Source organism: Chiloscyllium plagiosum, chromosome 20, assembly GCF_004010195.1.
Source record: "Chiloscyllium plagiosum isolate BGI_BamShark_2017 chromosome 20, ASM401019v2, whole genome shotgun sequence".
Lineage (NCBI taxonomy): Eukaryota > Metazoa > Chordata > Chondrichthyes > Orectolobiformes > Hemiscylliidae > Chiloscyllium > Chiloscyllium plagiosum.
In genome coordinates, this window is record NC_057729.1 from 4601955 (window position 1) to 4626148 (window position 24194).

The window sequence follows — 24194 nt, forward strand, 5'->3', positions numbered from 1 at the left end:
GTTTTTGAAAACTCTAGTCGTTATGAATTGACTAGTTCCGTGAGGATAATTCACGGCAGTTGGGTCAATGTCTGCAGCAAGAGAATTATAAAGATGATTCTGCCTTTATAATTGGGGATCCAGAGACATTTAAAACCACTTCTGGCTCTTTCTGTGCACAGAGAATCTGAACATGAACTGTGACTGCTATAGACTAAAAACAAATCAACATTCCAAATTTTATCCCAATTGTGAGAGTACATCAGGTTGATATAAAAGAAAATGGGAACTTTCTTTTCAAAACAAATCCACGGATTCTGTTTAGAGGTGTAATTTTCCTTCACTTACTTTTCTGCTGCCAAAAATATTCCAGAAGCGCAGTCAGCCTTAAACTCTGGGTCACAATGGTCCAGGAAGTAGAGCAGCTCTTTCATCATTCCTCGGACATTGCTGCCATTAACCAAAGCAAAGCACAGATCCATTGCACGCCTTCATGTGACAGAGATCAGAAGATTTGCATTAAAATTGGTCTGAAGTTAAATATAACTGCCATTCAGAATGTCTAAAGTTAGTTATCACAGGAGTTAAATAACTACAGATCTTAACAAGACTTTAGGCAAGATAATCCAGTAAGGTGGTGATGGAGTAGGGCTTCTGAGCCCGGGACTTGTTTGCCCTATCTGCTTTTCTTTTCTTTCTGATTTCTTTTGTTTCTTCCCCCCCTTTATTTACTTTTTGTTGAATAATTCAGTTGCAGCGATGTCATTGTTGTCAGCGAGTGAGCCCAGCGTGAACTTAAGTGGGCCCAGCAGAGACTCTTGGTGGTGGAAGTGAATTTGGGTTCCTGGCAACTTCTGCATTGACGAGGCAGTCCTAGCACCAACTCATGGCTGCTGCAGCAGAACTGAGTTTAGGTGCCTGGTGGCAGATTCAGGGAGGCAGCCATGAAATTGAGTTTGGGTTGGCGCAGTACCTGGCGGCATCGGGGGGTCAGTATCGGTGAGGTTCAGCGAGGACGTTGTGGAGGCAAGATGGCACCGAAAACTGGCAACTTTTGTTCTAGTGGCGGCTGTTTGACAAAGGGAATTAGTCTCTGGGCACTTCCCAAGAAGGACTGTAAATTTGAACACTTTTCTTTTATTTTTCTGCCTTTATATTCTACGTTTTGATTTATTTTTCTGTGTTTTAAGGTGGTGCCAGAGAGTGGTGACACTATACAGCACTTTATTTTGCAGCAAGATACATGGACAATAAATAAATCAAATCAGTAAAATGCCCTATCACTAGAAGCAGTTTACAATTTTCTCTAATGAAATTTTCACAATTTTGACAGAATTCCAAAACAGATTTGGTGTCATCTTAAAATCAGGAGAAACAGACCGAATATGCCAGTTAAATTGATTAATATGGCTTCTTTTCTATTGCACCCAATTAAGCGGCAATTTCACATAAACTTACATCTGAATAAGTACAAAGCAACTAAGATCATTTAAGGACCTTGTAGCATCTACTTCATTCTTTGAATGATATTTATCCCTTGCACACAGTGGAAAGAATTGCCTCCAGGATGTCCATGTACAATACAGGTCATTCTGGTATAACTTGACAGTTGTGCTCCTCTGCAATCTCGCACTTTAGAAAATCATGCTATGAAAAACAGGTATAGAAAACAGTGCTGTAGATGATCCCTAATAGAAAATCGCTTCACCCATTCAGTAGAAAGTTCGTGCTATCCAAATAACATCCACAACTTGTCAATCTCATCATAGCCAATTCACGCTGATGAAACATGCATTATAGCAGAACAACCTGTATTCAAAAGTCAGCATTGCACTTCTCCCAAACAGAATTACACACAATCGACTTCTCTTGAGTTATGAGAAGCAGCAACTGTCATAGTTTTGCTCTGATCTAAATGGAAACTAAGAATCTCAAATTCATGGTAGATTGGATAGATTTAATCATGAAACATGGTTGACGCATGCCACGTGAAGAACAAAACGGACCTTATCTGTAGTAAAGCATAAAGAAAAGCTTTGTTACACCCAGTGCAGCTGTTCTCATTTTCCCTATAATCTACAAATTTCTGGATCTCTGGGAACTGCCTCGAACCATTAGCTTGTTTTTTCTAGACTGTTCAGATTCTTGTTCATCAACTGTACAAATACATTTCTAATAATCAGAAACAAAAACAGAAATTGCTGGGTAAACTCAGCAGGTCTGGCAACATCTGTGGACAGGATAGCTCTGAAGAAGGGTTACTGGACCTGAAAAGCTAACTCTGTTTTGTGTCCACATATTTGCTGTCCTGTAGGGCAACTCCAAATAGCAAACCATCAACAAGCTTCTCAAAATAGATGGTATAGAGGATTAATCTCAAATTGGTTAAACCTCTCACAGTAAGCAAACTACAGATTTCACAGACACCCACTAGAGCACTAACAAGAAAGATATCTCTAATCTCTCCAAATATCATTAAAAATGCCAAAAGAACCGTGGATGCCAGAAATCAGAAACAAAGAGAAATTGCTCGAAAAACGGAGGAGGTCTGGTAGCATCTGCGGAGGAGTAGTTCAGGACAAGGGTCACGGGTCCTGAAATGCTAATGCTGTCTTCTGAAAAATCAATACACGAGCTCTGCTCAAGAGTTGTCAGAATCAAGCTTTTGGCAGGGTGGAGGTAGGTCATGACCTAAAAGCACATCCACTTGGTCTTTTCTCCACACCTTCCTTCTCTGAAGGAATCAGTGGATAGGCCTTCAAGTTAACTCTGCCATGGAAAGAATGAAGTTAAAAATCACACAACACCAGGTTATAGTCTAACAGGTTTAATTGGAAGCACATTAGCTTTCGGAGCAACGCTCCTTCATCACCTGATGAAGGGGTGTCGCTCCGAAAGCTAGTGTGCTTCCAATTAAACCTGTTGGACTATAACCCGGTGTTGTGAGATTTTTAACTTCGTACACCCCAGTCCAACACCGGCATCTCCAAATCATGGAAAGAATGGAAAGCTTGAGGAGCTTTACATTCATAAATGTACTGCATAGATGGCACACCTGGACCCCTCTGAATATTTACAGAATCTTGCAAAGAAAGCTTCACTGACATGCCTAAAATGTCCTTGGATAGGGAACTCTCAGTAATAAGGTGACTGGGGCAGCTAACACAATTTTTTGTTCTCTTGAGAGAATGGCTACGTGACGTTGAAATCTGCTAAGTGATCTTGAGAGAATGGTTATAATTTAAAAGATCACAGAAAATCAGGGAGTTTGGTTCCACTGGCTGAATTTGGAGACACAAGGGTTTGTCCTCAGTCCAAATTGAAATGATTAAAATCTATTGTTTGTGGAGATGTTACACAAGATGACTTTTGCCTAAGCTAAACCTGTGGGTTCAAACAACACTGCCTGAAATTTGACAAAAAAATTACAGGACTTACTAGAGTGCTGGCTGGTTTGCAAAGTTGTATATTACACACTTGTGAATTTTGAATAATGTTGAGTATACAGCTGAGGCAGAGGAGAAACTTGCTGAAGCGTGGTCTATTGTATATCTAAGTAGTGAGTGGTGAAGATACTGGCTCGATCAGACAGCACCAGCATAATAAATAAGCAAAATATTTAATTGATAAAGGGATAGAAAGACTGCAAGTGTTTTCTGTAGTGTAAAATTATATTTTTCTTTTTAAAAAATATTCTTGATATCCCGTGGGATGAGGTCATGAAGGAAAATCAGATTTATAATGATAAGCATTTTGATTTATAAAAAAGTTTGATTGAAAATATGGCAGATAAAGTGAGCTAATAAACTGAAAACATTTGGAGTGCTCCAATGTGGCCACATGCAAGCTTACAAAACCAAGTATAGACATCGCTGTATACTGCTGCTGGGAACTGGTTAGAGAAATTTAGCTAGATCCACAAATAACCTACTTATCTCCATTTATCTAGTGGTAAAGAGAGGGTGGAACTGAGCCACGTAATCTAGGAGCTGTCAGGTTAAATTTCATGTCTCTAATGACTTAGCCAACTTTTAAAGGTGCACTAAAATAAGTCAGTATTCCAAAGCTGATCAAGGTAGATGGAAATTAGCCAGGGTCTGAATAGAGTTATATCCAATTACTCCTGTTGTAAAGTGTTTTGCGAGACCCTCAAAAAGTAAGTAATCTGTTAACAATCGCAGTCTGGGCAACAAGCTGTGTGAGTGAAGTTTTTGAAAGCCATCTTGGAGATACATGTGAGCAGAAGGAAAAGAAACAGAAAAAAATTATATTTCTTATTTCAAGAGGAATATAACCAACTACAATAGAGAGAAAAGAAAACGCGTGCTGAGATAATATTTTGTGAACTGAAAAATTTCCAACTGATATCATCACACAATCCAAAAGATTAAAATGCAGAAATATTCTCTCTTTGAAACCGAGAAACAGCAGCCTATAAGGGACTGTGTTGGCGGGGAAACTGAAATTGCCCCATTATCAACAGATCAAGTTCTGCTTTTGAAATCACATGGCCATCACCTTTTAATGGAGATATCAAGGTCTGTTAGACAGTCCACGATAGTACTCCGGTGTCTCTGTACTGCATTGTGGTCTGTCTGTACCATTTTCAACAATGACGTCAATGCAACATACCTTTAGAGGGAAAAAATAAAAGCCTTTAGCATAAGTTACATATTTACTGGCACGAGAGTAAATTAGTTTAGAAAGAAGAAGTTGTATCCCCCCACAAAACATGCACATGGTCAAATATAGGAACAAGACTTTTGTCTCTTGAGAGTGAGAATGACTGAAAAAGGAACAAAAAATCCACATGGTAATACTTGGAAGCCAAATTACTGAGTTACAGTAAATTCAGCATTATCCTGGATTCAACCTCTTCAAGGAAACAAAGCTTAGTTCTGGGTGTCCCATACTTATCATAATGAAGGGAAATAAATTTTGCAGGTCATCTTGAACACTGTAGTTATCAAAAGTGAACAAGAGTGAACTTTTAATTCCCTTCAGGATGACGCATGGAGCCACAGGTTAAGTGGAAAGTAATAAGCTCATTGAGAACCCAACTGTGTTTACACAACTAATAGAAGCCCATACTGTCTTATACAATTTATAACAAAATAATAGGCTGGTCGACCTAACCAGTCGACGTAGATTTGTATGTTCCACAGCCTTGGGGAGATGGCGGGTCAGCGGCCCAGAATGTAACCTGGATGGCAGCCGGGGGGGGAGAGAATGGTGGCCAGTGGCTAGAGTGATAGGTCCCTGGAGAGTACCGAGGAACAAAGGTATCTTGCCGTACAATTTCACAGATCCCTAAAGGTGTCAGCACAGTTGACAGTCTGAAGGTGGCTTACAGAATGATTGCCTTCATCAGCCAAAACGTGAAATATTGGACCAAGGAAGTCTTGTTATAATATGATAAAATATCGATTCGGCCATAGATGGAACACTGCATGCAGTTATGGTCGCTACACTATTGGAAGGACATGACTGCACTGGAGAGGGCATAGAGGAGATTCACCAGGGTGTTGCCAGGGATGAAAAGAATGAAGAGAGACTGGATAATCTGGGTTTGTTTGCCCTGTAGCAGGGGGAGCTGATGGGTTGCTGATTGAAGCATACAAAATTATGAGAGGCATAGGCAGGGCAGATCATTACAATCTTTCCCCATGGCAGATGTGTGCAAAATCAGAGGGCACAAGTTTAAGGTGAGCAGTAAGTGGGTTAGAGGATGTGGAGGAAAACAACTTTTTTCACCCAGAGGGTGAAGAAATATGGAACATGTTGCCTGAGAGAGTGGTGGAGGAAGGTACTCTCAACAGGAAGGGTCTGTTTCCATGCTGCTGACTCTGACACTCTTGCACAGATATCAGTTTTTCTTTATTCTAGGCTGTATCAGTTTCAAAATTGTTGCCTTCCAAGGTAACATCATGCACACTGATTTCATGCTTCAATATTTCTGCCATAGAACCGTCAAGAGGGTGCTCTTGTGGCAATGCAGTAGTATTCCTACCTTTGAACCATAAGGCCTGGGTTTAAGTCCCAGCTAGTTCAGAGGCGTGTAACAACATCTCTGAACAGCATGAGGAGAAAATAGGTTAAGTAAAAACACTTTAAAAAATTAAATCTACCTCTTCAGAAATGTCTACTAACACCTTTGATCAGATTGATTAAATAATTAAAACTGTCAAACTTCTCCAGTGTCTCAATGAGATTAACACATGAATAATCTACAAAACGCCATTTTCATACTTAAATGCCTCCTAAATTCTTGTTATAGCATTTGTCCATAAGCTTAACCAAAAAGCTAGCAACAGCAGTTACATTTGAAAAGTTTCTGGACATAGTTAAATTAATAAAGGAAAAGTCAATGTAATTAATACATCATTTACAAGACCAGAAACAGAAAGAGGGCCAAACTGAACACATATTTTATATCTGCCACTTGATTTTTATCTCAATTTATAGAATTTATAATATCACTGAATTCTCATGGATCACCTTGTCATGTTATTATTTTCCGTTTTATCATTTCATTATTGAAAGATAAGCAGAATTACAAGTCACTGTAGAATTAAAATGAAACCTTTAATTAATTATTTTAAATATTTAATTATTGGCAATCATGCATGAAATGTGATACTTTGACAACATACATCGAAGTTGAATGGCACAGGATTAATGCTCCCATTACTAGTTTTACCCAGGAGAAACTAGATTCCAAATCAGAGCTAACGGTTATAGTCAACATATTTTGAAAGAACACTTACCGAATATTTTTATCATTGTTTAATAAAAATCTACCCAAAATATTTACAGCTAGAACCTAAGAAAAAACAAACAAAACTTCACTTATTACAAAATTAACAGAAATACATTTCAATAAACAACAGACTTATCAATAACTAACTATTTGCTTAACCAATTCTGACAACTATGTATTTTACAGAACTATTGTCCCTGAAAGTGATGTCACTGACTCGTATTGCTGAGCAAGCACTTCTAAATTCCACAAATGCAGAATCCAAGTTTGATTAGTTTGAAAATACTCATCACAACAAAGTATCGGATGGTTATTGGCACCCATGGAATTGCATTCCCCCATTAGCAAAGGAGGGGAATAAGCTAGGAAAAAGGCAAATAGTATGTAGCAATTATTATAATATTAACCTCAAATGGGGACTAAATTTGAAAATTCTGAATTTCAATATCCCCATAAATATGCTGCCTTAGAGTTTCTTTTCTTACAAATAGCCCATTATTCTCACGCTTTAGAAGTAATTTTCATCAGTACTTCTATGTTTTTGTGTTCTTTGTTGAGAAGGAAGACCCTTGGTGGTACTTCCAGGGCAAGGTGGGAATAATGACATCAATGCCATGCCTCCTCTATTGTGGGAACATCTGTTCTGATGCAGAATGCTGATATTTCTACCTGGATTGGCAATGTGATGAACCATGGTAGAAATGTGCATCCTGCCACTCTCAAACAATCCCATGCACCTTTGTGAATGACAGTTTTTTTTTAAAGAAAATAAAATATCTACAAACACTTTATTGAAACATAAATCTGTTTATTTTCTTTGCTCTCTTTTGGATGATAATCAAAAGTCAGTTTTGAGATATTACTGAAGCCACAATTCTTGCTCGATCCAGTCACTGCCTACTGCTGTGAAGTCTTCTGCATACAATTATACATTAAATACTTGCAAAAAGGAACTGAAATTAAGTATGTCCATTCAGGAAGACAAAGTGGGATTGTGTGTAATGATCAAAGTGAACTGTAAATGCTCTGCAATATCTAAAGAAGCCTCCTCTTCACATATTCACTGCTGCTGCCAACAGTTCCACAGTTGGTTTGAATGCCTTATGCCTGTAGCCAAACGTCACATGCATGGCCCAACAGTTAGTAAACAGATCATAGCTAAATTCAATGAACCATTATTTATCAACTTACATGCTCTAGTACAAACATCATACAGGAATAAGAGTAATAAAGCTGATTGAGGTCTCCCTACCCCTAACATGTGATGTCATGGTCAAATGTATTACTACAACTACGATGCCAACTGAGTTCAGCTAAATTAATACAGGATTGGAATCAATATTAGAATCTTTATTGCTTTGTTAACAAATGACCAAGGGTCACTAGAAAAATCAGCTTTTCTTTTACAAAACCATGTATTCCAGGATCACGATGGTAATAGAGGCCTGACAACTATAAATGTGACAATACGATTGGATCATTACTCAGTTAGAATAATTCAAGTCGGTTTACTTCAGAATATTCCAGAACAATTTCAATTTAATAACAAGTAAATATCACTTACCCTCAATCCACTCTCAGACTTAATATCCATCACTGTTAAAACAGTTTCATATAAAATAGCATTGCCTACATTTTTACTGGTTTCAGTGTTGGTTGCAACCTAAAATGAAAACACCACAATATAACAAAACTACCATAATTTTAAATTCATGTCCACTTTATAAATTAGGAGAAAGGGATGACATTTTGCAGGATATGGATGTGTGTTACATTTATTCAAGTGTTAACTGTTGAATTATCTCATCATGTCAACGAAGTGGTCATTTTAAACAAACTGTTATTTGTTCCACAATAAGTTTTACCTATAATGATGCGATGCAAACAATTTGAAACTGAACTGTCAGGATGGAAGAGGACTATAATCAGAACCTCACTAAATTGAATCCAGTATCAAAACCTGTTTGTACAAAGCAACCTCAGAGTTCAGATATTTCGTGAGTCTAATTCTAATCTAAAAAATTCCCAGAGTGGTTCACAGCATCCATTTCAAGAAAAGCTCATTCTATAATACTTCAATACAAAACGGCTTTATCAATTATGCCAAAATGCTTTTCCAAGATATTTTTATTCTATTAAAACAAAGCCTATAACTGTGAATGCTGATGAAACAAAGATTCCTCAGAACTTTTAAGCTCAATTAACAGATTTTTTCCCTAAAAGACTGCAATTGTTCTAATATGGAAAATAAGGAATGCCCAGAGACAAGTTCTTTCCCCTTTTTTTTGTCTCACTTGAAGAGATTGCTCTCCACTACATTCCAAGTTCAATCCTTCATCTCTGTGCCATCACTGGAAATGCTGAAAGGCTATTTGGTCATACAGAGCTACAGCTTTGCCTGATCCTGTTCTCACTCAATGATGAGATGCACACTTTTGTGCAGAGCTTACCATTGTGGAAACCAAAGTATTGAGTGATAGATTTGTAGTCAGAGTCATACAACATGGAAACATACTGAACAGACCCTTCAGTCCAACCAGTCCATGCCAATCATTATCCCAAACTAAAAACTGGTCCCACCTACCAGTTTTTGGCCTATGTGTTTGGCCCATATCGCTCCAAACATTTATTTGTGTACGTACTTAATGTTTTTTAAATTTTCTAACTTTACCTGTATTCATCCTACTTCTGCACGTTCATTCCACACAAGAACCACCGTGTAAAAAATACTATCCCCCATGTCCTTTTAGAAGCTTTCTCCACTCATCTTACAAATATGCCAGAGTCTCAAAATCCCTCACCCATGGGAAAGAACACCTGCCATTAATATTATCATGATTTTACAAATCTCTGTAATGGTCATCTCTCAACCTCCTACACTCCAGTGGAAGTAGTCCCAGCCTATTCAGCCTCTCTTCATAACTCAAACTCTCCACTCCTGGCAACATCCTGGGAAATCTCTTCTGAACCTTCTTCAGCTTAATAACGTCCTTCCTATAACTGGGCGACTAAAACACAGTTCTCTAGAGCAGGCCTCACCAAGGTCCTGTACAACCTCAACATAATGTCCCAAACCCTATATTCAAACGTCTGAGCAATCAAGGCAAGCATACCAAATGCCTTTTTAACCACCCTAGATTTGACATTAACTTCAAAGAATTATGCACCTGGACCTTTTAAAAAAAAACTGTCAAAGTTTTTCATGTTACACTGATCAGGACAGATGCGAGAATATTAATTTTCAAAGGGAATAACAATTTATACTGAAGAAAAGGGCACAGATTGTATGAGGCTTACGACAGAGACTACACCAGAAAACAGTTCTCCCTGAAATGTTTGTTTTTACATTTAAAAAACATGCTGACTTCGATTGATTGAAGCATAGTGTGGGGGCTGCCTTACTCCCTGTTGTTTATTTTAAAAAGTGCAATGTCTAGTTGTGTTTGCAGATAACAGAATCCTGCAAATGAACAGATGTAGCTTATAGTAAGTGTAAGTGAACCACATTGCGAGCCCAACATTCTTAAATTGGTTGCTGTTCAATTATTAGCACATGCAGAATTGTTTAGCAAGTGGTGTCCAACAGTGAAATTACATTGAATATTCTGAGGTTTATTGGCAAGCGGTTCATCGATATCAGAATTCACTGTGATAATACCTCAACCAGAGACCACTTATTAAGCAATCAGCACCATTCTAAAAAATATAAATTGTCACTTCCTTTAAAATTTAATGTTCTTGGGCAAGAAGAAAAGCCTCAATGATGCATTTATTTTTTCTAGCAACATTTAAGTTCTATTCTACAGAGTAATAATGGAACCAATCCTTAGTCCATGGCTGGAGAGGATAATTGTTGTATTTTAAGTACTAGATTAGATAACATGCAATGGATTAGGGGTAAAACATGGGACATTCTGGGCTGTGATGCATTGGTTCTAATTATATTGTAATCCATGCAGCAGATCTGAAAAAGCAGTACAAAATCCAATTTTAAAATAAAAAAACATACAAAATTAGAGCAGGCCATTCAGACCCTCAAGCCAGTTCAGATGTTCAACAAGATCACAGCTGATCTGCCTCAGGCCTCAATTCCTCTAAGTGACAGCTCAGCACAGCCATCAAGTCCCTGCTATTTCAAATATTTACCTACCTTTTCTTCAAATAGCTTCAGTGATCCAGCCTTCACTACTCTCCATGGTAGAGAACTCTAGACATTTATTATCGTCTTGGTGAAGAAATTCCTTTGCATCTCAGCTCTGTCCTCTTATTGCATAACTTTGTCTCTTAGCACAAGACCACCTCACTAGTGGAAACATCCTCTCAAAATCTACCTGGTTAAATCCCCTCAGAATTTTGCATGCTTAATTAAGATCACCTCTCATGCTTTTAAACTCTAATGAATAAAGGCTTAACCAGATTGATTATTTTGAATAAGTTGACCATCCCCCCTTTCCAGGAATCAGAGAAACTCTTTTGAACAGCTTCCAATTGCACTACATCCATTAGAGTCGTAGAGTCCTACAGCACGGAGACAGGGCCTTTAGCCTAACGGTGCCCATGCCAACCAAAACATCCACCAATAATAACCACATTTCCCTGCACTTGGCCCATATTCTTCTAAACCTTCACTATCCTTGCATTTGTCCAAATGCCTTTTAAATGTTGTTAATGTACCAGCCTCAACCATTTCTGCTGGTAGCTCATTCCATATGTGTTCCACTCTGTAAAAAAGCTGTCCCTCAGGTTCCCTTTTATTTTTTCCCCTCTAACCTTAAACTGATGCCCTTGATTGCCAAACCTTGTGAAAAAGACTGAGTGCATTAACCCCATCCATGCCTTTTGTGATCTTGTACACTCCAAAAGATCTCTCCTCAGTCTCCAATGCTCTAAAGAAAAAAGTCCTAACTTGTCCAACCTCTTCCTATAACTCAGACCATTGAGCCCTGGCAACATCCTTGTAAATTTATGCTGTACTCTTTCATAAATTCCTTCCTATAGCAAGGTGACCAAAATTGAACACAATACTCCAAGCACGGCCTCACCAACATCCTGTACAACAGCAACATAACTTCCCACCTACTACACTCAATGCCCTGACTGATGAAGGCCAGCGTGCCAAAAGTTTTTGTCACTGCCCTGCCTACCTGTGACTCCATTTTCAGAGAACTGTGAACCTGAACTCTGAAGTGCTTCTGTTCCACTAGACTCCTTTAAGACCTTATCAATCAACATGAAACTCCTACCTTGATTTGACTTTCCAAAATGCAAGACCTGACACTCATGTATATTAAATTCCACTTGTCATTTCTCAGCCCACTTCCCTAGCTGATCAAGATCTTGCTGCAATTTCTAATAACCTTTTTCACTGTCCACGATACCATCTATTTTAGTGTCATCTGCAAACATACTAATCATGCCTTGTACATTCTCATCCAAATCATTGATACAGATAACAAACCGCAATGGGACCAGCACGAACCCCTGAGGCACTCCACTAGTCACAGGCCTCCTGTCTGACAAGCATCCTTCCGCTATTTACCCTCTGCTTCCTACCATCAAAACAATTGTGTATCCAATTTGCCAGCTCCCCTTGGATTTCATGCGATCTAACCTTCCAGAGCAGCCTACCATGTGGAACCTTATCAAAGACCTTACTGAATCCTTATAGACTACATCTACCACCCTGCCTTCGTCAACCTTCCTGGTCACTTCATTAAAGAATTCTAAAAAATTTGTAAGGCATGACCTCCTATGCACAAAGCCATGCTGACCATCCCTAATCAAACCCTGTCTTTCCAAGTGCATATTTATCTTATCTCTCAGAATCTTCTCAAGTAACTTACCTACCACAGATGTTAGGCTTACTGGTCTACAGTTCCCAGGCTTTTCTTTGCAGCCCTTCTTGAGAAAGGCTGCAACATTCACTACCCTCCTGTCTTCTGGGACCTCCCAGTGGCTAATGATGATGCAAAAATATCAGCCAGAGTCCCCGCAATTTATTCTCTAGCGTCTTGCAGTGTTCTTGGATATATCTGGTCAGGACCAGGAGATTTATCTATCTTCATACCAATTCTAATACATTACCCCGAATCCATGAACTCCCATCTGGAGAAATAACGCTTATTAGGGCACCTTATCGAATGCCTTCTAATAACTCAAATACATCTACCAGTTCCCCTTTTATAACTGTGCTGGTTAAATCAAAAGACTGGCAAATTTGTCAAACGTAATTTCCCTTTCATTAAACCATGCTGGCTCTGTTTAATTGTGTTAGGTTTTTCTCAACGTCATGTACTAAGGATGCAGCAGTTAAGCCCAAAAGACGTTCTGCCCTTCACACAAATGAGTAATATGATATCTGAATTTTAGTGCTGGTGCTATTGCTGCAGGACTGAATAAAACCACATGAAGTGGTTCACCAATCTTTGAGTTCTGAAGAAAGTCAGAAGTTGGAGCTGCAATGCAATTTATTTGTGCTTCCTGAGGATTTGGTGCATTTCATACATAATGATGTGGAGGTGCCACTGTTAGACTGGGGTATACAAAGTTACAAAATCACACAACACCAGGTTATAGTCCAACAGGTTTACTTGGAAGCACTATCTTTTGGAGCGCTGTTCCTTCAACAGGTGGCTGTCCTGATGACGGAGCAGCGGTCTGAAAGCTAGTGCTTCCAAATAAACACCTTGGACTATAACCTGGTCTTGTGTAATTTTTAACTTCATACATCACGATTTTCTTTTGACTCTTAGCTGAGGACAAAGCGTCCCCGAGTTAGTTTGTCAGGCTCCTGCAAGATCTTCCATATTTATACCATTCCCCCATGGCCCACTTGAGTTGCAGGTTATCACGTCACAGTAGTGATCTGACAGATACAGCTCTAATTTAGTTCAACAAAATTTAAATGCTGTTAGAGAGCACCTCAAGATGGAGGTGCCTTCCATTTGGGCATAGAGTCTCAGAAGCTGCTTACAGCCTTTAAAATGAAGTGGAAATGCAGCAAGTTAGAAGACCACCTCCTCATAAGATTGTGCAGATGGGCATGTTGCCAGTAAATGCAAGCTTGAGTCCTGGAAAAAAACCTCAGGCAGCAAGTAGCTTTGAAACGGATAAGATTTAAATCACAATTTCTCTAGGTTTAATGTGACTTCCACAGGGTTAGGCAGCCCTCAGCCGAGACTGAATTCACACCCTTCAGCTGCAGTGGAGGAACTCCAGGAGGCATAAGGATACTGTCAGGCTTGCTATCAATATAATACTGCTGAAGGATCTCCATGAAAGGAGTTGAGTTGGTACTTTAAAAATACAGGTAAAGTCAAAATTTCAGCTCAAATGGTTTATACTTTAGAAGGACGCAGGTTGAAAAAATTCTCAAATTTTTCTTTAACACTGAAAATGTCCTTCCCTACAATGATATCAGTAAATCATTTAAAATCAAAGAAGACAAAGTAAGAAAGAAAGCACGGCTACAGAGAGATGAGAAAACATTAACTGCTTTATTACACAAAGTGGCTGAAGCAGAAACCTGTGTATCTTTCAAGGGAAAAAAAGCAGAGGAGCAAACAGAGAAAACAGGACAGTGTAACAATGTCTAGAAGCACATAAATTTACATGCATGGAAGCAGCACCTTCAACTTAATCTACGCCATGTAAACTCCACACAGTGGAAATTTTAGACCAAACACGTTATCCTCTATACTCACCTTAACGTCCATCTTCAGATGTCTTTATCTGCCCTCGTTTAAAGAACACAATGGTCACCTGCTCTAGTAAAAACCCAGCAGATACACCATGGGTTGATTGATCTCAAGTTCCGTAAACATCATGCTTCTCCAAGACCCCAATAATTGTAAAATTATTCAGTAGTGAAGTCTTTCAAAGCAACTCAGTCCCATTTTAATCAATAAAAGTTTCAGCACCCAGGGAAAAATGTAATCTTTTTTCTTGTAGATACATAATAAAATCGGATTAAGACATCTGCTAATTCATGCCAACAAATAACTTGCCTTTCTTTAAAAAACTCAAGTTTGGAATTGGAAACAAATTTGATGAAAATAGGCTTTTGCCTCTAGTCAGACCTTGAATCCAGTCATATTACTGGAAATTACCTCTATTAATGAATGAGAATTAATGCAGGTTCCAGTACATTTACAAAACATTGCAAACTGCTAACGATTCATTTATTTCTTTTCCTTATGTAGAAACATTAAGCCTTTCACAGCAGCTGTTTGAGGTCCTGCAGAATACAATGTAGGAAATCATAGGCAGAATAAAGAGTACAGTAAACAGAGGGTGGTGTTACATGCATGTGTGGGTGTGGAAATGATGCATTCGTGGCTTTCTTGTGGCGTTGAATATACTTGAGTTTTGGGGAGCTGTTAGCAATAAGACTGTTGCTTTTCCAAACTATAATCAGCAATGCAAGGCTTTAAAAACTAGAATGAAAAGCATATTTAAAATATTCTGATTAGATGAAAGATTTTGGAATTATGAAAACCAATTGACGATGTTTATAATATTATAAGCAAAAAGTGGGTAATGATAGGCTGATTAGCCTAACATACATTATTGGAAAAGTACTGGAATTAGTTATTAAGGAAGTAATGGCAGAACATCTGGAAAATCATCATCCGATCAAGCAGAGTTAGCATGGCTTTATGACATGGAAACGTCGCCTGATTAATTTATTAGAGATTTTTGAGGAAGTCTCAAATCAAGGGAAACTAGAAGATGTGTTGTATTTGGACCTCCAGGAGACGCTTGACAAAGAGCTTCACAAAAGGTTAAGTCGTAAGACAAGAGCCGATAGCATTGGTGGTAGTATATCGGCACAGAAAAAGAATCGGCTAATGAGCAGGTAACAGAAGTGAGGATAAGGGGACTTTTTTCAAACTGGTGACCGTGACCAATGGAGTTCTACAGAGGTTAGTAGATCATAGACGACAACTGTTTATAATAGATGTTAATCACTTGAAGGAAGCAAGTGAATGTATTTCCTGCCAACTTTGCAGGTAATACAAAAATAAGTGAAGAGGGATGCAAACAAGTTTAAGTAAGTGGGTGAAAAGTTGGGAAATGAAGTATAATATGGTAAAGTGTGTTCATTTTGGAAGGGAGAACAGAATATTATTTAAATGGTAAAAAAACTAGAGAGCTGCAACACAAGAGGGATTTGGGAATAGTTGCATTCAAAATACAAAGCTAGCACACAGATGCAGCAGATAATCAGGAAGGAGAATGGAAATTTGGCCCTTATTTCAATTGGGGCTGGAGTATAAGAGTAGGGAAGCTTTATACCAACTGTACAAGGTATTGGTGAGACCACAGCTGGAGCACTGTTAGCAGTTTTGGTCTCCTTATTTAAGGAAAAAATATAATTTCTTTGGAGGAGGTTCACTAGGATGATTCCTAGTATGGAGGGATTATCTTACAAGCAAAAGCTAAACATGTTAGGACTCCATTCACCGAAGTTTACAAGAATGAGAAGTGATCTAATTGAAATATAAGTTTCTTAAGGGGCTTGACAGAGTAAATGCTGAGCAGATGTTCTCCTCGTGAGGGGAGTCCAGGACGAGAAGGCATAGTCTCACAAAAAAGGGATTTATGACTGAGATGAGACTTTTCTTGAGGGTTAACAGTTTTTGGAACTCTTTGTCACAGACAGTGGTGGGGCATTGTGCATATTTAAGTCTGATGTAGATTGATTTATGATCAGTAGTGAATTAAGAGTTATAGGATAAATGCAGGAAAGTGGACATGAAGAATGCTGAATTAGCCACGATCCTATTGAGTGGAAGAGCAAGCTCAAAAGGTCGAATGGCCTACATCAGTTTCTATTTCTTATGGTCCTTTATTCTAAAGATAGCAATTTGGGTCAAGATTGAATGATGAAGCCATGGGGTAACTGATGGAAGCCTCTAGGTTGAGACTGCCAGATAGTACACTGATTTCTGGCTTACTCAATGGAAGTTCCTCCACATTTAACTGGGTGTTGAGGAATATATAGTACTTGGTATCGGCACTTCAGGAACCGAAGTGCTTAAATCGTGAGTCATTGCAATTTGGGGAGCAGGGCACTGTCATGTTCAAGCATTGCTGTAATAAAACCCAGTAAATTTTCACACCAAGGTTACAGGTCATTAAAACACAAGCCTGAAAATGCAAGACTAGAATTCCATAGCAAACAATTAATAACAAGTGATCGTTTCTTTATCCAATATTTTGGTCTTATACCCAAGAGATAATTTGCCAAATGAACTTGTCACTGTGCTCTGAACTCATGTATTAAACCACTCACCTGAGCAAGAATATCATTCATTTGTTCGCTGGCTTCATCGTCACTTTTCCCCAATATTCTCAACAATCTTAAAATCTGGACCTGCGAAGTAAAAAAACCCCACAAAATATGTCAATCTGAAGGAACACAGGGGCACTGAAACAGAATAGACAATACTCAACTGTACATTTCAATCAGAAGTTAAAGTATCTCAACATATGACTGGGAAATAAACTTAAAAATTAAAAATATTTAGAAGTACTAAAAAGCAAAATAATTAGAATTAAAATCTAGGTTCCAACAAAAAATGGCAAGTGAAAATTTGTACCACACAAAGTCTGCATATAAGGTCTGATAAATGTTACCTCGACAGCTACTAGATGTGATAGAGCGGTTGCATATAAGGAATGTGTGCTCAAACATTTAAGAGGATTCAAACCCTGGGTGGAGTTCAATAATTCAACACTATGAAGTTTTAATTGGAACTTATGAGCAGCAGAAACCGGTGATGATATTTCACAGTATAATCTCTGGCAACTGTGCCCTTAACTTATAGAAGACTTAGTGCTGATCATGATGAGGGAGCTGACGCCAACTTACTCTGCTGATGGGTGTGCATAACTGTCAGCCAGTTGGTAAAATTAAATGGGGAGCAGGAGGGGATAGGACCAAGGGGTCAAGTGAAGAATGGAAAGTAGCAGAGCATGCAAGAAGAATAAGAGTTGGATAATCTAGAAAGATAGAAGCAATATAAGAGAAATAACAAACAAAAATGGAAGATTAGGACAAAGATAGGGAAAGGTAAAGTAATGCCGAAGGGAAGGAAACAGATATGCAGGCACCACTATTCAAACTAGTAAAATATGACTGAAAATCGGTGTACATTTTTTTGAAATAAAATAAGAACCATGAGTTTCTTAAAAAGTCAGTTATTAATAACAGTCCTTATTTAAAAGACAAAAATGCAAGCTAAATTTCTAATGAAAACATTCCATAAGGTAGTATTTTCTGGTCATGATATTGATGCCATTAGTAGACATAATTAGGTGCTTCTCATAAAGCTGTAAAGACCATCGTCAGGTCTTAGACAAGTCTGATCATTGAAATCAGTGGGAAAAACATTGCATGGTTAAAATAAATGGCAGAGCCCTTAAGAGCATTAACATACAGAGGGATCTGGGTATACTTTTTTTAATATCCATTCATAAGATGAGGGCATCGCTGTCTAGGTCAACATTTATTGCCCATCCCTAATTGCCCAGAGGGCAGTTGAGAGTCAACCACATTGCTGTGGGTCTGGAGTCACATAAAGGCCAGACCAGATAGGGATGGCAGTTTCCTTCCCTAAAGGACACAGTGATCCAGCTGGGTTTTTACAACAATTGACAATGGATTCATGGTCATCAATAGACTTTTAATTCCAGATTTTTTACTGAATTCAAATTCCACCATCTGCTGTGGTAGGATTCGAACCAGAGTCCACAGAACATTATCTAGGTCTCTGGATTAACAGTCCAGCAATAATACCAATAGGCCACTGCCTCCCCACTTTCAGGATTCAGGTCTTCAGAATCCTGAAAGTGGCAACACAAGCAGATAAGGTAGTCAAGAAGGCATAAAGTACGCTTGCTTTCATTAGCTGGGGAGTCGAATATAAAAGTTGGCAAATTATGTTACAACTGTATAGAACTTTAGTTAGGCCATATTTGGAATATTGCCTGCAGTTCTGGTCACTGCGTTATGAGAAGGATACGGATGCATTAGAGAGAGTGCAATGAAGGCCTACCAGGATGTTGCCTGGTCTGCAGGGTTTTGGGTATGATGAGAGGGTGGATAAACTCTATTGTTTTCACTGGAAAGATGGAGTCTCAGGGATGACCTGATAGAGGTCTACAAAATTATGAGGGGCATAGATAGGGTGGTTGGTCAGAAGCTTTTTCTCAGAGTAGAAAGGCCAATGATAAGAGGGCACAGGTACAGGTAAGAAGTGGTACGTTTAGGGAAGAAATGTGTAGTGAGTGCCTGGAATGCACTGCCAGTGGATGTAGTGGAAGCTGGCATGTTAGCGAGGTTTAAGGCTATATTGATAGACAAATGAACAGGAGGTAAACAGAGGGATAGAACTACTTATTTGCAATAAGGATTGGGAATGAGCACAGGATTGGTGGGCCAAAGGGCCTGTTCCTTTGATGTATTGTTCTTTGTATCTATCAGGTTAATGAGTGGTGAGCAGTAGGTCTGGTGTCTCTGGACTTCAGGAAGACATTTAAATAGATATCTTTCGGGAAAGTTGTTTAAAAATAACTTAATGGCCATTTCTCAGACGGAACTGTTAGAGATGTGTACTTCAATTCTCAGCCCTCTTTTGTTCTGGATCTAAAGCAGGAGAATGTGATTTTGAAATTTACCAAACACACGGCTGCAGCAGGTTTAACAAATACCAGGTAATGTAAAAAAAACTTCATAAGGGCAGACAAAGATTGCAAATGCAACAAAAGTTGAGAAGTCAACTTTTAGAAAGAAGAAGAAGAAATTAAAGAACATAGTCAATGAAATTATTTGGATCATGGGGTATGTGTGAATCACAACAAGAGCAGCATTTGTTATACATCCCTAGCTTCTCTGGAGAAGGTGGGAGGGAGTAAGTTGCTACTGCAAACCACTGAAGTCCATACTTTGTAGGAACACCTGTAGCATGGTTAGGTACACCTTCAACAAACTGGTGCTTGCGAGTACATCATTTCCTGAAAGAGTGTGCATTGAAAGTTATAGAAAAGACCATTAGCATTTTGAAATTTGGAACAAAAAGCATATGAATAAAAGGTATAATAAAAAAAATCTTTGTCCAAGGTACATAAGGTTATTGCAGACAAAATTCTTTTCTCTTGGCTCTGCTGGAGACATACATGAATAGGAACTGGATTGGACTCAGTCAAGCTGCTGCAGCATTTTGTCAACAATTATTATTAGATTTACATCTGAAGAACGATCAAGACAGATGGGTACTAAATGACACCCTTTAGTACTGTCACAGTAAGAAATGAATACTTACAAGGGTCAGATGAGGGGGGAAATAAAATGATAAATAAACAAAAAGGGGAAAAAAATATTAATGTTGCCTATTCGTGTAATTAGTTAAGACAAAGAGGTAAAGACAATTCATCTGTATTGTTCAATTCAAAATTATTGTTATTCCCATATTCAAGGCACCAAGTGCTTTGAGGAAAGAAAAACGACAACAAGTAACATATTAGATGGTTATTTTTTTCAGTGGAAATTTAGGAAGTTACCTGAAGAAAAGGGTCACTAATGCCAGAAACATCATGTTCTGGAGAGTAGCCAGACATAATCAGGTTCTTCAGGGATTTAACAAGCTGTGGAACAACCTAAGATTGAAAAGAACACATATCACATAGCAGAATTTGTGCATCATTCATAAATAACTTCCAAGAAAGTTAACATTTTTTTCATTATATAAATCAATTTTTATATAACTTTTAAAATAAATCCATAATGATGCTGTTACATTGATCACCAATTCAATAACATTGCCTTATGTCAGATGAAGATAACAAATTGAATTAAAATCCCGTTAGAAGGAAGAAAGAAGCGGCTGGAATTCAAAGATAGATTCTCAATGATTGGAAGTGTTTAGGACAGTACCACAATTTTATTTTGGGATTACTTATTTACATTGTACATGCCAATTATTTGACTACATGACTAAAAGCAAGTTGAATCGACGTTTCGGGCATCAGCCCTTCTTCAGGAATCTTCCTGAAGAAGGGCTTATGCCCGAAACGTCGATTCTCCTGTTCCTTGGATGCTGCCTGACCTGCTGCGCTTTTCCAGCAACACATTTTCAGCTCTGATCTCCAGCATCTGCAGTCCTCACTTTCTCCTTGACTAAAAGCAAGTGTCTACATTTGCAATTGTTTGCAAGTCAGAAGCATAGTAAACACTTCTGTGACTAAAGGTTAGCAAGTGTTCATTGATAAGGTGATGAAAGGTCGGGGGCAAGGGCAGAGTGGTAGATAGAATTCAACACTAGTAATGTGAGATAAAGAAAGCAAAGTGCATTTAAGGCCACATCAGATCAGACATGATCTTACTGAGCCGCATTGCGGGTTCGAAGGGTCAAATACTTGCTCCAGCTCCAACTGCTTATGTTTTAACTCCCTCTATCCAGCAGGGGTCACTAGGTAATCATCAGCAGACACATTACAGTAGTTGGTTTTCTAAACCAATATCCCAGCTAAGATGGACTAATTTATCAGGGAGTAAGATTTGAGGTAGTAGGCATCCTGCTCCATTTGAATGGCTGCAGTGTTGCTGAATATATTCAGCAATTTGAACAGAAAAGCATTAAGACATAAATAAATAGATATTTAACAATCTTCAAAGGGTAAAGATATTCAATGCAAAATATCTTCCAAATAAATGTGAAAATGATTTTCACTAAACCTTTTCTTCAAGCATCATCTCTTTTAAGCATTAATTAACCTCTGTTACCTTGATAAAGTGACAATTCTTCATAATACAGTATAGTAATTTATTGTCACTTGTATTTAGGAAAATACAGTAAAACTTTGTCTCCATACGCCAATACCATTTTAATTAGAGAAAATATGACAGTAACTAAGACAAATACAAAAATACTCTGTCAATAGATTATTCGACTAAAGGAGGTATCAGAGTAAAAGGTTCTTAAGCTGGACTTTGAGAAATTCTTCTCACTAGAATAGCATAATCCATTGGATAACAGGAGGAACCCTGACTAATTTCCATCCTCTCTAAACCAGGGGCTGATGAGGGCAGTGCAGCCCTTTCTACTTTCAGAGTGAGGATAATCACTGCTGGACTGCACTACAGCAAAGTCTCCTAACCTGCATGGCTCAATATCATTTCTAACTATTAAGTTAAGAGAGTATCCAGCAGAACACAAAACTTCCATACTAGCAGTAATGCAACATTGGTAACACTTCTACCTTCAATTTCACATTTAAATAAGACAAAACAGAAAATTAAATATCAATCCAAACAAGCTATATAGTAAACACCTTGCAAACATTGCATATACTTCATGCTATGTTACACATAAAACACGTTTACTGCAATACTTAGTTTATACTGCACTCCAACACAAAGTAATGAAACTGCTAATTTCAGAGGCTCAACTTTGAAAAAACCTAAGCTTTCAGAAAATGTACCTTTTACAAACTTATCAGTATATTATTTGAATTCGTATGATGCTTTACTACTTAATATTTTTCCACCTCTTGACACTACTCTAAGGATTTTGGTCACTCACCTTGCACTGCCATTTGGGACTTTAGGCTTGAGTGAGACTGGACAACATGAAGAAAATGAGGGGCATGGATGGAAGGATGCAGGGGAGTTGGGTTGTGGAGCTGAGGCAGATCTGAGAGTGACAGCCTGGCTCAATTATAACACTCTTGCCCAAGTCAGAACCCACACCAGGAGTTCAGCGCATTAATCTAGCCTGACACCCCAGCAAGTGCACAGGGAGTGTTGCACTGGGTAAGCTGTCTTTTGGATGAAATGTTAAACTTTAAGTCCTGTCAGCTCTTTGAAGTGGATGCAAGGCAAAGGAGTTATTTCTGCCATCCTGGCCAATATTTATCCTTCAATCAACGCAAATGTTCTAATCATTATTGTACTGATGCTTATGGAAATTTGCTATATGCTAACTAGCCAAAGCAACATGATGACAAGCAGAGACAAAGGTACTGCTTAATTTGGTTGTGAATATAGTGAAGTACTGACTTTAAGTGCAGCTGGCTCTATCGGCTATTTAATCCAAAAAAAAAATGCTCTGAGATTACTGGAAATACCAAAGCTAGTTGAATTTGCATTGAATTTTGCAGTATTTTATCATACAAAATTAACCCTATGAGTCACTTTAAAATTACAAGACGACACACTGGAAGTTACTTGGCCTACTACCCCTATTCTGGCTCTTTGAAAAATCTACCAATTAGTCTCTGTCCTCTGCTTCTTTCCTATAGCCTTCCAAGAATTCCTCTTTCAAGTATCCAAAAAACACCCACTCATGAAACACATATTTCACAACACCATGACAGATCTGCAACGTTGTCCTGTCATTCACAAATAGAGTAGAACTTTTAGGTTTTTTCAATCACTTTCAATTTGGGCATACGCAGTCAGATTTTAGCTGAATTTGTGAAAGTAACTGAATAAATCGCTCTTGTTCATTTATGCTTAGTTCTTCTTAATGACCATTCAGAGACAGGATAGGCTGAAAATGGTGTCTTCTCATGCTTTTGAGCATAGCCATAAACTCCGTTTCATTTCATATAGAGGAGCTGATGTTGGACTGGGGTGGACAAAATTAAGAATAACGCAACACTAGGTTATAGTCCAACAAGTTTATTTGGAGGTACAAGCTTTCGGAGCGCTGCTCCTCTGTCAGGTAGCAAGTGGGGCAGCATTGTCGGACACAGACTGTGTTGTGTAATTTCATATGGTTTAATACATGACCACTTTGAAATTAATCATATTTTTCCCCATTCCTAGATTTCAACATATTCAATTGCAAGCTGTCCCTTAATGAAATAACAGCTTTAACAGGACTGACAGAGAAAAACCGCATTACTCAAACTTATTTAGAAGGAACCACTTCGTAACTACAGCATTGTGTCTTGTATATATTTCTTGGCAACTGTCAGTGTACTTGTACAACTGACCTGATACAAATTATCTCATCAGGAATGGAAGCTCTTGGTCCTAATAAATGTTACAAGTCAACTTTATCACTGATTTTGTTACGCAACTGTTTAAAGCTTCTTTGCAGTAATCTTGATAAGGTAGGAGTATAGGCTGAAACCCACTCCCTGATTACAGCCTTACCTTCTCATTCTAGAATCCAAATTATGGAAAGCAGGAAGAAAAGAAAGATAGTCATTAAAGGAAGCCAGATGCAGACAGAGCAAAGCAACAGCACACTAGTTAAAGTTAGCAGCATTGAAAGTTTAGTTACCAATTGATCATGCAGTATGAATTGGAAGCGATATACTACAACTTCATTCACAAAGTGTAACAGCTCAACCACTTCAATCACATCCAGTTTCTTTCCTACAGTAACTAACCCTTGCAGATGTAGATTTGAGATACACAGAAAGTTTCCACTGTATCATT

The 24194-nt window shown here is 38.3% G+C and overlaps 1 protein-coding gene across 4 annotated transcripts in view; it reads right to left on the reverse strand.

The window, feature by feature from the left end:
* Positions 1 to 24194, reverse strand: part of LOC122560002 (AP-1 complex subunit gamma-1-like) — a 138231-nt gene that overhangs the window by 37559 nt on the left and 76478 nt on the right. For 3 of the 4 annotated variants that reach the window (XM_043710151.1, XM_043710149.1, XM_043710152.1), the window contains exons 7-13: positions 23907 to 23915; positions 20306 to 20401; positions 17037 to 17117; positions 8304 to 8402; positions 6747 to 6802; positions 4498 to 4611; positions 328 to 468 (exon numbers count right to left, since the gene is read on the reverse strand). In XM_043710151.1, coding sequence (XP_043566086.1) covers positions 328 to 468; positions 4498 to 4611; positions 6747 to 6802; positions 8304 to 8402; positions 17037 to 17117; positions 20306 to 20401; positions 23907 to 23915 — 596 coding nt within the window. The remainder of the gene's footprint in view (positions 1 to 327; positions 469 to 4497; positions 4612 to 6746; positions 6803 to 8303; positions 8403 to 17036; positions 17118 to 20305; positions 20402 to 23906; positions 23916 to 24194) is intronic. The other variant, XM_043710150.1, reaches the window with a different exon arrangement.